This window comes from Trachinotus anak, unplaced genomic scaffold, assembly GCF_046630095.1.
Source record: "Trachinotus anak isolate AG129_WGS33_773 ecotype Australia unplaced genomic scaffold, CSIRO_AGI_Tana_v1 ptg000004l, whole genome shotgun sequence".
NCBI lineage: Eukaryota > Metazoa > Chordata > Actinopteri > Carangiformes > Carangidae > Trachinotus > Trachinotus anak.
The window spans coordinates 13,083,399-13,100,703 of NW_027273855.1; the positions used below are offsets into that span (position 1 = coordinate 13,083,399).

The 17,305-nt window shown below is 40.1% G+C and overlaps 1 protein-coding gene across 1 annotated transcript; it reads left to right on the top strand.

Annotated features, from left to right (window-relative positions):
* The first annotated feature begins 12,939 nt into the window (after positions 1-12,939).
* lhfpl5b (LHFPL tetraspan subfamily member 5b) lies at positions 12,940-17,304 on the top strand. The gene is made up of 3 exons (XM_071476061.1): positions 12,940-13,566; positions 15,848-16,084; positions 17,049-17,304. The coding sequence occupies exons 1-3, from the start codon at positions 13,158-13,160 to the stop codon at positions 17,057-17,059; spliced, it is 657 nt and encodes a 218-aa protein (XP_071332162.1). The 5' UTR covers positions 12,940-13,157; the 3' UTR covers positions 17,060-17,304.
* The last annotated feature ends 1 nt before the right edge of the window (position 17,305 follows it).

Below are 17,305 nucleotides of genomic sequence, written 5' to 3' on the forward strand. Positions count from 1 at the left end.
TACTGCTCAGAAAATGATTGATTGCAGTGTCAGTTGTGATCGTAGGCTGATGAAACTGGCAGCTCATGTTAATACAATGCAGTGGATTGCATGAGATTGCTGGGTGCTTAGAAATTTCAAATCACTGTGTCTGTGTGAATCCATAAAATCTATAATATCAAATATGAATTTGGCTCTGCAATACACAATGTTATTATGGACAAACACATTTCACGGCTCTGCATCTAAATGAAGAGTGTTAGTAGTTTGTTATTTTGTATTCAGTGATGCTCTTTCATAAAGTTGGCAGACTTGCAAGGGACCCTGGGCCCTGCACCTACAATGATGCAATGATGCATCTTCACAGTGTCTTTTCTTTTATTAAACCCTCGCTGACTTTCATGGAGGACCACTGTTTGCGTCCTATCACAGACCTGCAATTAATGCTTGCATCCCCATTAACTACAACCATGATATTTCCCTAACCTTAACAATATTAAGCTGCCATGTGTAGCTACTGTAAGAACTGGGGATTGCAAAAAGGTTGAAATAGGACATAATAAATAAATAATAATTTACTTAGTGTAATCCAGGGTTATGCAGAGCCATCCAATATTGACATTCTTATCTGGCAACAGGGTTGAGCACTCCGTTACTAGTAAATTGACTTTGATATGTAAAATCAGTGGACTGCTCCTATAAATTGCAGGTTATTTTCAGTAATCATGGCAAGGTGAGTCTGTCACCTCTTTAATATGAAATGAATTCACTAATATGAAGTCCATCCCAGTAAGCTTTGGGCAAACACCTGAGGTCAGACTTCATAAGTCATTATGTTTAGGCACCTCAGCAGTTAGACAGCTCTTGAGAGGATGGAGACAGTCCTCAAAACAAGATTATATACAAAACCCTCAGAAACAATCTTTAAACCATGAAAGAGACACACTGTTCTCCCTCCAGTCTAAAGTTTGACAGAAACATACACGTTCGACTTTAATGAAAAAAGTCCTAATATCTTCAAAGGCTGCAAAAAGTGAAAATGTCAGAAAGACAAACAAAAGCAACACAAAGTTGACAGGTTCCTCCTGTTTTTTTCCAGGAAGAATTAAAAAAGAAATTGACTCTTGTTAACACACACAAGCACGCATGCATGCACGCACGCTTTTTTATTTTATCCTTGTGAGAACTCTCATAGAGAGTTCATTAGGTAACTTCCTTCCCCCTAAACTCCTAAACTCTGCAGAGCCTTAGTAAGTTTTTAAGCCTCCTTTTTTCCAGCCTGAAACTTACTTATATACTGTTTTGGTTCACTCTAACTGCTCTCATCAACTCTAAAAGTTAAGCAACTATTTGCTAACAAGTTCACCATATCAACTTAAAATGTAATATTATGTCAGTGTTGCATTTACAGCTTGTTTCCAGCACCCACATTTGCTCAAAAACAAAATCAATTATTTGCATTTTGACTTAAACCTAATTCTAATCTTAATCCTAAAATCAATCTCCAACAGCCTTTTGAAGAGTGAGTGAAGACCTGCCAAAATCTTTCCCTCTGTCAAGGTGCAAAACTCAAATTGGTCTTCACAAAGATAGACATACTGTACTATAGTGTTAAAAATGTTTGTATTACTGCACTTGTGCAAACATCATAAACATCACGTCACATTTTCTCCTATTTGCAAAAATCTCTCTCACACAAATAGAGGTACAAGAAAACACACACTAATTACTATTTGGCAGCTCCCACAGACTTACTGTTTATTTTCAGGAACTGAATTGCCAGAAATTCCTTCATTACAGCTGCTTGCATGCATGAACTGCAAACAGCACGGTGTCCAGTGTCAATCAATAAAAGAAAATGAATTGAATTACCTCAGAGGCAGGGAGCCTGGGAGAAATGTATCATCTGTTCATCCACCAAATCCCAGGCCACAGCATCATCTAAATTTTCCATTTCAGCTTCTTCATGCAACAGCAACACACCCACTAATCATTCTACCTCAGGATGCTAACTGAAGTAATTTAGTTTGTGTTGACTGAAACTCAGCAGCTCCACTACTCATCTTTATGAAAAAAAGAATGATTTAGATGCTTAATAAAAACTGCTTTAAGTGGCAGTGGAATCAAAACTATGGCTGAGACCAGTTTACAACCTTTGGGGAGAAAAGAAGGAGGAATCCCTTTCCAAAACATTTTGACCACATCTATTTGTTCAACAAGCAGTGGGTTTAATCTTTATACTGCATTCCTGTCGCCTCCTGCCCCTGCAAAGCCAGGAGGCATGGAAACGTTTTCCTCCTACTCTTGATCAAAGTTTGCTTTCCATTTTGGGCAGGAGAGACTTTCATCACAGTGTTTTCTCAAAGCTATATCCATGCAAATCATTGCATTTATCCCCTGTGCGCTGTGTGCAGTATGGGAGGAAACAAATACACAGCCAGCGATATGTGAACATTGCCATGGCAAGGCTCACAGCAGGCACAGTGCTCCACCAATGGCTCGCTGAAGAGAAATAGCAGGATTCCTCCCACACAGATCAGATGCAGGTGCAACAGAGCACCGCTGAGCTGGAGCTACAAGGGGAGGACTACCATTACAGCACGCATCGCTAAATATTATCAAGTGATCTGCTCGCAAAGTAGAAAAATATAGACAGCCACATTCTTGTGGTATGTGCCACAACACCACTGTTGTTGAGTGAGTGGGGACAATAGTTGTTATCATCAGAGCATCAGCATGAGATGACATGAACGCCTGTCTCTGGAGTGGACCTGTACATGTGTGGCAGCATGATTAATGTGGCTCCACACCCTCCGCATTATTCGACCCTTGTGGCGCTCACATACAGATAATGAGGAAAGCCTGCTCGCCAGCTGAAGCACCCCCTGCTCTCAGTGCACATGCCTTCCAGTGCAGCCATCACAGCCAGAGCATGCTCCGAGCAGGATTTGCCATTATGGTTTTCCTCATTACAGGAGCAGCGTGATTTTAGGAGTTTATGGGCATCCACAAGCTCACAGGGGCCCAGGGAAGTCAATGCTGTCTGGGAAAGAAGAAAAAAAAAAAACTCATCAGTGGCGAGTGCTGGTAGCAGTACAGGCCTGCTGTGGTGTCGTTAACGCCAGCAGTTTTTAACCCCTTTAGCTATTCCTTACCACCCCACCAGCAGCAGCTGCCACATGACTTTCCATAGAAATGACAGCTCATTTCCCTCCAATATACAAGCCAGTCGACAGGGGATGAAGTGAAAGGGACTCATTACGTTTCTGCAGTCACTCAATGTTTACAGCTTGTCCGCTACACTTTTGTGACAAGTGATTGTCGCCTTTACAAATAGAGTTTATACAGGCAACACCTTTACATTTCCTTCATGTATACTCTCTGTGATAGACATATAGAGTGTACTCAGTATGCATTTCTATGAGCAACCTGCAGGCCAGATGACAAAAGGACAGACAATCTGAAATCTTTTATAAACTGTGTTACACAAATGTAGATATCTAAAGACTATCTATTAGAAGACAGAAGCAGACCAGGTTTGTTCTGGCAGCCATCCTCATTCATGCTGTCCAGTATTTAGCCATAGCCACTGCTTTAAGTGATAAAGCAGCTCTCCTTTCTTTTGTGCATAAAAGGGAAGCATTTAATAGCACCCAGCAACGCGAGGTGGTTTTTCTTTGCCCTTTTCTGCCTGCACCACCATTACTGTGACAAATCAACTCACAAGGCTAATACAAACTGTAAAGCTACAGAAAGGAAATCTCCAGTAGGCAAAATACCCAAACAAGAAGAGATAGCTGTACCAAATGTAGAGATACCCAGCGACCACCTTGAAGCTCGATCCAGTCACTCTCAGGCCGGTTTACAGTCAGTTTACATGAACTGGCATCATCACCAGTCACTGTTTCATCAGTGTTTGATGCAAATAGTGTTTGTTTGATTGCCATTCTTCTGAACAGCCGTCTTGAAAAAGTCAGTGAATGTGTGAAGAGAGAGCAAAGCACAGAAGCTGTGCCCCAGTTTCATACTGCACATTAATGCTAACAGGGTTTTCAGTAAGAGTGCATTCACACTTTTAAAGTGACAACACTAAGTCTACTCAAAGATATCAGTAAGCTCTCTACATTCACTTCATTCTTGAGTGTGCTGTTGATGGGTGCTACTGTCCCACAATGCAATGCACTAAGGACATGGAGCAAATCACAGCTGCAAAACATTAAAACACATTTCAGATGGTGCTGAGACAGCTCCAATAAGAACACAAAACAGCAGCAGCAACAAATAAATAAATCTAAGGAAAACTTTTTATTATTCTTTTTAAAGACTGGTACGGCATCTTGGGAAACACACATTCACTCTCTTGCTCAGAGTTAGAGAAGATTAATATCACCCTCATGGCTGTTTGGTAAATATGAAAGTGGGGCCAGCATTTGGTTAGCTTAGCTTAGCATACAGACTGGAAACAGGAAGCAGAGTTTCCAGATATGGCACCAAGTAGTCCAGTAAAAGCCCCCAAGCACCTCCCTTGTCAGAGCATTCCTGTAATGTTCTGCTGCTGAAAGTTATATTTATTTTTATGTTATTTGAACTATTGAACTACTGTTGAGTCCAGTGTTGTTTCAATCTCACTCACACTAATTGGAGGAAAGAAAAGGCCACTTTATTGGAATATGATCTAAATGTTTGGGAACTGTTAAAATGAAACAAACAAAGCACCACAAATTATCACCAGCCACCCAGAACCGTTTTTACTCACCCAGTCTGTCAGGACCGTTGAACAGCAGCACAGAAAAGGTGGACGCCAATGTAGACACTCAGGCAAGCCGAAGCAGTGTAGTTTATTTTAAAAAAGAAAATCTGGCTTACTGAAAGACAATGCAGGAGGACAAACAACCAGGAAACGACAACAGCACATAAAAACAGACAAACTGGAGAAGACAGAGAGGAACACAGAAAGAAAATACTCTGGTGAGGGGGAGACAATTAGACACAGGTGAAACAGGTGGGACAGACAATCAAAAAGGTGGAGACACACACAAGGACAGCTGGCTGATCAACCGTGAACCCAACAGGTAAGAGATTTCAAAATAAAATAGGAACCATTACAAAAACGCCAAGAAAGACAGACCATGACAGAATCAGTGGAATCAGTCTCACGACGCTGACAGGTGGACACAGCTAGCCTGGCCGAAATAATCTTTTTTTTTTTTTTTTTTTTACAAATTAAATAAATATGATATTATGTGTTAATTAGTGAGCTTTTTCTTTTTACTTTGGACAGAGCCAAATGCTTACCTAAGATTATCATCTGCAAGGTCTTGCTTCTTGTAGAGTGGCATCAATCTTCTCATCTACCTCTAAACCAGATAGAGAATAAGTGTATTTCCCAAAATGTCCAATTATTCCTTTAGATCTCTGTAGCTTTCCAAATTGGCAGTTTGTTTGCTGTCTGTCAGTGCATGTCTTGCATCATTTACAGTTCATAGCTTGAAACAGGGTCTTGTATAGGAACAGCAGAATCCGTGCAGTATGAATATTTAATGGTACACAGTGAATGCAGTTGTTTTATGGAATGGGGACATAGAGACAGAGAGACAGAGAGACAGAGAGATGGAGGACATGTTGTAAACTAATACCCTTTTACGATCCATGGTGTGAACTTTCAGAGGAACAACAGTGACATGGAGAGTGGGCTGAATCTGCAGTAAAAATCCTTCACAGTCCAATTAACAGCAAAAATTTCCCCGCAGCTCAGGCAGCACCGCCTCGCCAAATTTTACTGTCATAGGGGGAAAAAAATCTTCCTTCCTATCACTTCTGCTACAAGGTTATATAACTGCTTGGAACATCATTTACGCATACAGTGCCTGAAAACAGACACTTTCACAGACACAAGCAGTGACAATCTAAAAGTGAACTAATTTGCTCTGCCGAGGAAATCATATGTAAAAACTAAATGAGCACTTCAAGGACAGAGAGAGAGAGCATACATTAGTGTGTGGCGGCTGCTCTTGCCTCTGTTCAGAGCACTTGACAGACGTATTGATGGTGACATTTCAAAAGGGCACTGAACATCATGATTGAAATTATAGGTGTGTTTTTTTAATCAATGGAGGGCCTCTGGTATTACACAACTGAGAGTATACAAATGCAATCAAAGTTCAGAGCCTCAGGTCTTTGCACACCAAGGGAGGTTAGAAGGGAAAGAATAACAATGAGATTCACCCCTGAGATAAATATGCCTCCTTGTCATACGTGCACTGGCATAACTGCCCCCCTGCCTGATATCTCACCCAGCGTGTGTGAGTCCGGAGATGAAGCTGGTATCGTCGCACCAGTAGCAGCTGTGTATGGGGAGAGGTGGTGTTTGCACAGGGATTCAGTCTGTCAGGAGGACTGAATGATGACCCCCATTTAATACTTGATATCATGTTCTCACACACACCCACACCCACACACACACACACACACACACACACATACACAATGGGCTTCTGTCCCAGAAACAAAAAGGTGCATCTAAAAACCCTGGGAATAAAGACGTTATTCACAGATCAAAATGAGGAAGAAAGACACAAAGAGAGGCAGTGAGAAAGTGACTCCTAAAGTAGATGTTTGAATATGAAAATGAATGTGATTGAAGATTTTGTGTATTAATACAAACACTCTGGAGGATTCAGAAGCTTCTTCAAAGAGTATCATACCACAAAGGATTTATGTAAAATACACCCAGGGTGCTTTCAAACATCAAAAGATAACACACTCTGCAAGAAAGGAAAAAAAAAAAACAAAATGCATGTCCAATATTGATTTTCTATTGGTTTTCTATGTCTATTGCAAGTGAGTCTGTGTAAACACTGTATGTAAATACACATGTGTAAACACTAACATGTGTAAACAGTAAGGACAGGGACAATCTGTTCCTTGTCTGGCAGCAGTGGAAGTATGGGAGGAGTACACTCCTTATCTAGCCACTGTGCATACACTATAATAACTCAATACACTCAATACACTTAATGGCATACTGCCCCCTCTTGGACAATCTTGGCTAAAAAGATTTTTTTCATCAAGGCAATGAGAGCTCACCAACAGAGGAAAACCACTTTGAGATATTTTCTGTTTTTTCTTTTATTCTTTTTTTTTTCCTCCCACAAAGTCTTAATGTCTGTAGTGTGGGAAAAAAAATCTCATTAGTGTGACAACAAACACACATTCCAAGAGCTGTAACAATAGCGGATGCCTCAGTTATCCTAAATACAGTGTTGCTGGGTTGCTGAGGGTGTGAAAGTCCATTGTGCATCTTTTCTCCGTCTGAAATAACAAGATCCACCTGGCTGAGGTCCGGCTCACCTCCCGCCTTCTGCTGCCAAACCAAGCTGATTCTAGCAGAGATGGGATGAAAGAAATTTGGCCACACAGCCGACTGGACAAGCATCTATGACGCTGTGCTGCCATAACGAAAGGGAGACAACATTAGTGCAGACATCAGGTCAGACATCAGGGAAGGGAGGATAAGGTTTGTGCCGTTTGGTGAGCACCAGCTGTTGCTTGGAGAGGTGCACAAAAATGTGACTGCTCATCTCTTGTCCTGGGCAGGGCTGCTGCAACCATTACCACACCTGCACAAAAGTCACAGAGCTCATTATCTTCAAACATTGTTTCTGCAGGGAAACAAAGCCACAATACAGCTGAGGGTCAGGGTTATTGATGCAACACAAGGAGGTGTCTAGAGGGATATTACAATATGCACAGCCCCAGTGAGATTAAAACTACAAAAATGAAGGGGTACTAGAAATGCTCTCAGAGACAATTTGACCCCTGTAACAACCTTTCTGCATACTGATAGGAGTGGTTTTTTAAACTGAATGCTAAGTAGAGAAGACTATCTAAATCTTAGTATTCTCCTCAAACCAGCATGACATGGGCAGCACCCTCCTCTGAGCCATTCATAAAAGAAATTAGTGTCTGACTTTAAAACGCTGTTAGCATTCAGAAGAAAAGCCTCTTAATCTCTCACTGGTATTTGCACTGAAATCTATTCAAGTATTGTGAGTCTTGTTGATCTTAAATCCAAAGCCTGAAAACAGCATCTTTTACAAAGGCAGACAGACAGACACTTTAGTGGGCAGCAAGATGAGTCACGCAACATTAAACAACAATACAACACAAAGAACATATGAAGATGATTGAATATTTGTCAAATTTCTGGAAAACATTATGATGTACTCTGCTTTCTGTCTCACTGGCAAACCTTAATCACATCAAGGAATAAGCATGTCGCTCATCTGATGAAAGCTGGTCATAAATGTAATAAAGCTGCCAAGGTTATTAGAACTGCCACAGGCCATTTTACTCACACACCTCGTATTGGATTATGGAGAGAAATATGATGAAACAAGGAAGTAGAACTTGCCCATTTACAAAGGACCAGGGGAGGTTTAATGGCTTGTGAATGAATCCATTCATACACATTAATTCTTATAGCAATGACAACCTTCAGTGGTTTATCACAGCTCTGTGAAAACTTGCAGACATTCTTGTAAGGAGTGTAACATTCCACATCCAGCACATACCATCCACAGAATAACCTCTCTAGCTTTTTTTTGTCATTTGTTATTAGAGTTGATCAGCCTCTGGAATTTGCAAATAACAACATCTAAAAGTGTTTATCTAACTCAGACTGGGATGGATTTATATTGCCTCATAATCAAATTAAACTGAGAACTAATTGTCTGATTGAACCTATGTTGACCCTTTATAAATGGACAAGTTCTTCGGTCAATTGTTCTATTTAATGTTTGGTATATTTTATGTATGGTTTTGATAGGTGCAATGATAATATTTTACTGTATTTTCATGAGATATCAGTTTATCAAAAACCAGGTGTAAACACAAGACAGACATATCCCATCATGTTGAAATTTGAAATGGTAAACTTGTTGGCAATTAGTAGCTTATTTAGCATTCAGCATTTAGCAAACACAGACCAACATTAGCATTTGTTGGGAGCTGTGTTTCTGGCGCTCAAGTGATGCTCAAGTCGAACAATGACTCCTTTTAGGTCTGGTTTTGGTCTCCACCACCTCCACCCACAAGCTAAACAATGAACAGGAAGATGCTTCATAGAGGTGATGATCATCCAACTAGTCATGTTGTCCACTGTTAATATCAATTTAGTGATAACAGTTGTTTCAAACAACAATAAAAAAAAATAAACTGTTGTTGCCATTATTAGCCTGTATGAAGACACACTGTGCGGAGAAAAATAACCAATGTACAGTAACTAAATGGTTCACATGATGTATTGAAACATGTATGTAATGAATGTTGTTCCCTTTTAAAAAGATAAATTACAGTCACATTGTATATAGGTCGAGACAACATGTGAGAATATAGTGTGTTTATCTATCCCCCTATTTGTGTTATGCAATCTGTGGCTTGCAGAGAGTCGGGTTAAAGGTGTTTACTTGTACCTCTTCACTTTTCTCTCGCCTGCCTCTGTAGCTTGTGAATTTTCTGCAGAGGAAACCAAACTGGCAGATCATCTTAACAGCCTCTCTGAACTGCCGTGAGGCACAGGAATTATTGAACAAATGGATAAACAAACCTAACTCCCTGAGGTATGAGAGTGACAAGGCAGAAGAGCCCAGCCATCAGGTTTGCTTAAGGACTCACTCATCTGAAGTAAAGATCCCAAATGCATGCCCAACCCTCTTAAGTCCTTTAAGTGTAAAGAGGCCTATGGCTCTCGTATGTCGGTGCTAGATCTTGAGGTTGTCCATCATGCAGTAATTAAAGATATCTCATTCTCACTTGAATTAATTATTTTCCCCTCCACTTTTAAGTCATTAGGATTCAGGTAATTACCAGAAAACAAATAGGATATTGGGGCATCCAAGTGCCTCAGGGGTCTAAACCTTGTCCATGCCTGAGTCCAACTTAGATGCATGTCACCCTACAGCCTCATAAAGCTGCTAGCATTGGCTAGATGCTTCTTGTTCTTAGTTTGTGCCCTGTGTGCAGTTTATTCAACTATTTTTCAATTTCAAAGAGGAAAATTCAAACAACATCAAATCTGATAGATGGATTTCAAAGTAAAACATTTCAATGCTATAAATTCAATGGCATTTAATTTCAACATTACATATACGGTAGTGGTTAAATTTCACTGTTAAGAATTCAGTTGCATATAAGAAATCTTGATATCCTTCTCCTTGAGGAAGACTGTGCATTTCCAGCCTTTTTACGAGGAGCGTTGTCATCCTAAGTTTTGCCAGAAAGAAGAACAAATTCTCTTAAATAAAACAAAGAGAAGGTTCTCTTTTGTTCAAGATGGTGGAATGACTGAAGAAGCCAGTGCAAACAAGGTTTCATTCTCCTCAGTAAACAGAGAGAGACCTGCAGCTTTAATTTATGTTCAGGAGACTGTGGCTCCTCCAGAGTCAAAGCTGCGAGTGCTCTTCAGTTTGTAACAAAGGTGAGAAAATGAGAGGACAATGAAACACCTTTATTCTTCTGCTAATGTCAGATCTTGTCTGAAATGGAAAACGAGACTGTAGAATCAACAGGGGTGTAGAAAGGCTTTATTACCCACCATCTGTTAACATCTGTGATAGATCCAAGGCATTCATCCTTAAGATAGACATCATGTTTCATCTTTATTTAGAGACTATAACACAGCTCTGGGTCAACAGCAGATGGTCAAGGATTAACTTTTTAATTCATATGAAACGGAGGTGAATTTCATAATTTAACTCTGTTTCATAAATTTCCCAAATTCCCTCATATCACTACAGGCTGTCATTATTTTTGACTTTAAAATAAGCTTGGAACAAGGTTTTTTGCCAGAAAACAAATAAAGAGATTAATTTTCCTGTAAGGTATATCTATGTTTGTGTTTTCCATTTACACTTCTCCTCCTCAAGGCATCACTGAAGAAACCGCGAGTTTTATGAAATCCTGACGAGACAGTCAGACTCTTCAGAAACTGTCACATATCAGGGATTATGCCTCATTAAAGCAGCACTCCCCGCATTTTTCCTGCACGTGCTGGTTTTGATTAGTCTTTTTATCTAAATTGTGACACCTCCTCTCCATCCCATCCTTCTCTTTGTGTCTTTCAGGCAGAGCTGGTGGTGTTTCCCTGTCTGCTTCGCCCACCACTGGCAGCTGATTGTCCCTCCTGAGCTGCAGGGAGCCATCAGGGATCCCCTGGGGACCGCTCATCCCTGAATACTGTCTCTCCACAGCATGGCATAATGTCATGTAGAAGGCCCTCATGCCCCTTGTTACCAACTGTGACTGGAGGGCAATGGGCACAGATGGTGGCATACTCTGTTCAGCTGCCCATGTCAGCCACAGTTTTCATCCCAAACAAAACAAAAAAACAATGAGTGCAAGGAGCAAAACCATATGTGCTGTTGTGATTTAAAGGTTACTGTTAGTGTTATCAGAAATGTTAACATAAAAACACACCAGTAATTACCAATAAATGAGAAAGTTGGGCTTCAGCAAATGGAATTCTTTTTTCCCCAAAACGTACTTCTGGTGCTGAATACAGTAACTTATCAGCCCACAGGGGAGAAATTAATATGGTAACGAAGCAGTCTCCTGAACAGCAGTTAGTGAGAGGGAGAGAGAGAGAGAGAGAGAGAGAGAGAGAGAGAGAGCAGAAAAAGCTGGACTCACCAGCATTAGAGAGATCTCTGTTTTGGTATCAAGCATCACAGACCAGCTGGTTTTGGCAAACACAAGTGCACTGTGTGATTTGAAGCTTCCCACGTGTGTGTAGTGTTAGGTTCTTCACATATGTGCCATCTCTGAGCTAAAACAGACATTTCACTGTGATGCAGCTGAACTCCCCAATATCCTCAGCAACAACAACAACAGCCATGATCTATCCATGTGAGATCTCCCTTTTTTTTTAACCCATCAAAATAAAATCCTTATTGTCTTCCTGTCACTGACAGTAAGTTTTCAGATAGCACAGCGTTCCAATATGAAGACTCAGCTGGAACAATATTGAATTTAATATCAGCAAAGCTTTATTTTAAGCTTCCTGTGCACCAGCTATAAAACTCAGCAAACTGTCAGAGTCCATATCCATGGGTTTGTGGCACTCACTAAATATCATAGAATGAGATTTTAAAAGCATTGGGACAAATGGAGCTTGTGACAAATTACAACAACAGTAAAACAGCAGTGTGATTATAAAATAACCCAAAATCCTCAAGTTTCTATGTTTCTGAGAAATGGATATCACTTTCCAATAAGGCATGATAAAGGTTTTATAAGTTGTAATTAATGATTAATGAATCGCTTACTAATGCTTTGTGGATCGGTTATAAGCCATTTATAAGAATAACTTTTGGATTATGAGGTCATGGAAAAACACTTTCATCTTTTTCAGCTATTTAATTCCCAAAAAGGGCTGAACGGCATTCGGACCAAAATAAACAGCTTATTAATGTTCATGGCTTATTTTAAAACCATTTATGAAGGGTTTTATCAATATTTATAGGTGACTGACTACTCTTTGTTGATGGCTTATTACAAACTAAGTCTTGCTTTTTGAGCAGATACAATCTTTTGCATACTCTCTGGGAGGAATTTAATTCCAAAATGCACAAAAAGGTACTGGGTTGTTGCTGTAAACACATTGTTGGGTTGATTATGCTGCTTCATAATTCTGTGTTGTTTTGTGTTCAGGGTACACACTGTGGGACTGCTCATGCTGGGTTTTAAAGGGTTCAGCTGGTTGGTTGCTTTGACCCAGCTGCCAGTTCATTCATTTTCCTGCTCGGCCAGTGATGACCTGTCTGGATCCATTAAGTTATGCATAGAATTTATTATATTGATATTTCAATTATAATCGTCCTTTAAAATAGGCAGGCACTGTCCTGCACCTGTCCACGTCTGACGTCAGAGCCACGTCATTAATTAGAGAGGCGCTGTCCAGGGTGCTGAATCCTGAGCCAGCTCTTTTAGTGCAAAGCAGCCACAGCCGCAACAGGCGTGTACGTGTGTCAGTGTGTGTGTGTGTGTGTGTTAAGACTCAGGACGTATGTATTTAGTACAATATCAAAACTTTTCACAGGTTTAGTAAAGACCGAGGATTTTTCAGAAAAGCTGTAAAATCACAAACACAAACTTTTTTTTTTTTTCCCCCGGTGCTCGCTATGGATCTGCTTCCAGCCCAGGAGGCCGCCAAAATCTACCACACCAACTATGTGAGAAACTCCCGCGCCATCGGCGTCATGTGGGGCGTGTTCACCATCTGCTTCGCCATCATCACCGTGGTGGTCTTCATCCAGCCCTTCTGGATCGGGGACAGCGTCAACACCCCGCAGGCCGGGTACTTCGGCCTCTTCCACTACTGCATCGGCAACGCGCTGACCTCGGAGCTCACCTGTAAGGGCAGCGTGCTGGACTTCAGCTCCATCCCATCTCCGGCCTTCAGGACTGCCATGTTCTTCGTCGGGACCTCCATGCTGCTGATTGTTGGCACCATGGTCTGTTTCAGCTTGTTCTTCTTCTGCAATGCCGGGAACGTCTATAAGATCTGTGCATGGATGCAGCTGGCCTCAGGTGAGGGAGAGAGCGGCACTCAGTACAGTTACTATAGCCTACTATAGGCTAGGCTACTATAAATGCACTTCCATTTTAAGTTACTTTACAACTCTACTCCATCGCATTTCAGAGGATCATATTGCACTTTTTACGGACTATATTAATTTGACGTTTAAAGTGACTAGTTAGTTGTTTGCATAAAAGTTTATGATCGATGCTTAAAACCAGATGCATATGTTAATGCTCCACCAAATACATCATTTTGTATTGTTTTATTCTTTCAAGTCACATTTTATTTGAGAAAAAAAAAGCTTACAACCCAGTGAAGCTGGGTGACACATCAACATGATGCTGCTTTACTATGAAGCTGGATATCAACTGGGATTTTGATTTTCCTAATCCTGTGATGGCATCATTCTTTGTGTCTTAAAAAAGCCTAAAGGCAGCATTAAGTGAGAAAAATCTGAACTCAGCTAAATGAAATCAACTGCAAATTCATTTACCTTCTTGATCTTCATTTTTAATCAATTTCTCAAAAAAAAAAAAAAAAAAGCATGCTAAAACTTCTAAGAGGAACTAAATGATCATTATACTATTAATATTCAGGCATTCTCTTCATTTTCTTAATTAAGTTGATTCTTTCAGCGTCATCCAGACATACTGTACATTGACAACAGAAGACACAGTCAAAAGTTTGAATTAGGAATTTGAAAGGGGGTCTGTTGACATGAGTTAGGGTTAAAATCTTATATTTTGTTTTCGCATTAGTATGTAATTATCCAGATTACATGTCTGAACATTCTTCAGCTTCTTCACAGTCGGTCATGAAAGTACTGTATCCAGCATCCATCTTTTGAATCTTTACAAAAGTTCTGCAACTTCATGTAAAACAAAAACTCTGAAGGATGAGAGAGACCTGTGCTTCTCTTAGAAATTGTTCTCCATGTTAAGTGTGAGGTGATAAACTCATCCTGTCGTGAGGCGCCTTCTCACCTCTCTGGTTTCAAGTGTGTGTTTGTTCTTAATGTGCTGTCCTTCACACTGGAAGCCAATAAGGGATCCAGTTTCCAGACCCTGACACCTCTGATGGTGGATCGGTTACATGTAACAAGAGCAGGTGTTGCTGTGTTAACGTACGGGGCCATATATAGTTGTATATAACAAAGGCTCATATAACCAGTGGTAGGAGCCCTCGGATCCCTTACCTAAGTAAAAGTTTTAATACGACAATTTCAAAATATTCCATTACACGTTAAAATCCTATATTCAAAATGCTACTTAAATAAAAGTGCATAAGTATTAGCAGCCAGATGTAGCCTACCTATTTACAGTAAAAGTACTCATCCTGAGGTAAAATTGTCCAGTGTGACTGACAGTTCTTTATGTATGAAATAAGATTGTTAATACTGATGCAACAATGTGTTGGCGGCATTTACTTTAGATGAGTCAGGTAGTTTAGTCCAGTAGTTCCCAACCTAAGGATCAACCCCTTCCAAAGGGTCACAAGATAAATCTACAGGGGTCATGAGATTATTAACAACGTAGGAACAAAGAAAAAACAAGGTTCTGTGAAACATATTTGTTTTTATCTTTGTATTTTTGTTAAGTTTTGAACAATATGACCTCCCCAGAGGTTTAGAGAAGAAAGGTCACTTTGTCTGAACTGCTGGCAAACCATAGAAACGTTTTGACAAGGAGCAGGAACTGGTCACAGTTTTTTGTGAGGGGTCTCAAGCCAATGTGTCGGAAACCACTAGTTTAATCTTAATGTGTTCTATTTTCTAAGCTTTTTTTTAATGTAAAATGTTGATTTTAATGTAAAGTAGCCAGTTACTATATCTTTCAAGTACATGTAGTGGTGTATAAGTAACATACAATGGAAATACTTAAATGAAGTGAAAGTACCACAAAGTTTTAGTTCTTGAGTAAATTTACTTTCTAGTTACTTCCCACCACTATATGTAACTTGATCTTGATGCACATGGCTGCAAAGTTCAGATTTTAATGTAGGTTTTTATGTCAACTTTGGCAAAAAAAAAAAAAAAACCTAGAGGAAACTTTACCAGATGAAAAGCATTTAACATTTAAGAACTTTCATAACAGTACATCATACAAACAGCACCACTGAGCATCCTCTGCTCTGCTGCATCACAAATAAATAAAACCTTTGGCACTTAATGGGGGTACACCTTGCTAGGGGCTAGAAAAAACCTCCCTCATAATTAATTATCAAAGCTGTGGCACAGAAGGGGTAATTGTTGCAGGGCTCTGCCATTTCTGTGTCCTCCTTCCAAAACAGCCGCATTGATGGTGATGGGCTGCATGATCTACCCGGATGGTTGGGACGCTCCTGAGGTGAAGAGGATGTGTGGCCAGAGGACGGATAAGTACAGCCTGGGGAACTGCACAGTGCGCTGGGCCTACATTCTGGCAATTATCAGCATCCTGGACGCCCTCCTCCTGGCACTTCTGTCCTTCACTCTCGGCAACCGGCAGGACAAACTGCTGCCGGATGATTTTGAGGTGGAGGGAGCAGGTGAGTGTCAATGCAAAACGGGTGAAGTTTGAGGGCGTGGAACAGAGCAAGCGTCCCTGCTCTTGAGTTGGTGCAGAGAGTCTGAACGCTGGCTGTAGGACTTTTTGATGCAGACTTCGACCATATTGTCACAGGATGGAAAAGCAGAGGTGTGGCAAAGTAAGACAGTCAAAGCATGAACATCACCAGGATCGTGAAACTGAAGCAGCTAAACAGCATTGAGCTTTTATTAATTGTATTATTTACACCTGTGATTTTCCTGTGACATGTCAAAAAGCCTATTACAAATCATATCAGAGCTTTGAGGATTTAAAAAAAAAATCTTTTAAGCTTCGAACTTCATTCTTGATTTTGGGATCAACAGTTGACAAAACAATACCACCTCAAGGTCCATTAACTGGCTATTTTAGAGCATTTGATCAAATCATATGATCCTCAGCAGATGGGATTTGTGCAGTTGTCATAAAAACTGTAGATGTTCACAATTCTAACTAACTGCTCACTGATTTTTTGTTTTGCATTCATTTAGTGTATACTCTCTCTTAGCTCAAGGTGAACATGTTAATACTGACATTAACATTCATCGTACAGCAAGCTACTTTTTAGGAGCGGTGGAAATTTACTATATAACATTTCATATGTGTAGTGATGAACAATTGAATTGGGCCTACTGACTATTTGTTGTTATTAATCTATTGTTTTTATTTAGTCTTATTTATTTAATATTCATGATTTCATACCTTTTGCCCCAGAAGCTAAAAGACAAAACATCAGCTCATGGAATTCAGTCTAAGTCACATGCCCGTCATTATAAAGTGCCTCTGCTTTCTTTGTAAATTACTCAACTAGTCTTCTCCCTTTAGTTTAACTTTGGTTCGGATGACAGTTAGGAGGTAGCAAAGGCCTAGTATCTTAAATCCATAAAACACAAATATCTATAGGCGCATATTTTCCTCTTTTACAGAAAACCCCTGATGGACACAGACCTCCAGGACCAGTGTGACGCAGGTGCACTTTGATGATACTCAAGGTTCAAGTCAAGCATCTTGAAATTCCATGATGCAGTGTAGATCAAACTCTTTATATTTCTTGCCTTTTTGTTTTCTGCTGTGAAATTGTGTAGCTCTTTACTGTTTCATAAACCACAGAATAAGATCCTGTTGCAGTTAGCCTCTGTACATCATGTCAAAAACCTAATAAACTCAGAAAAACAAGCTTGAC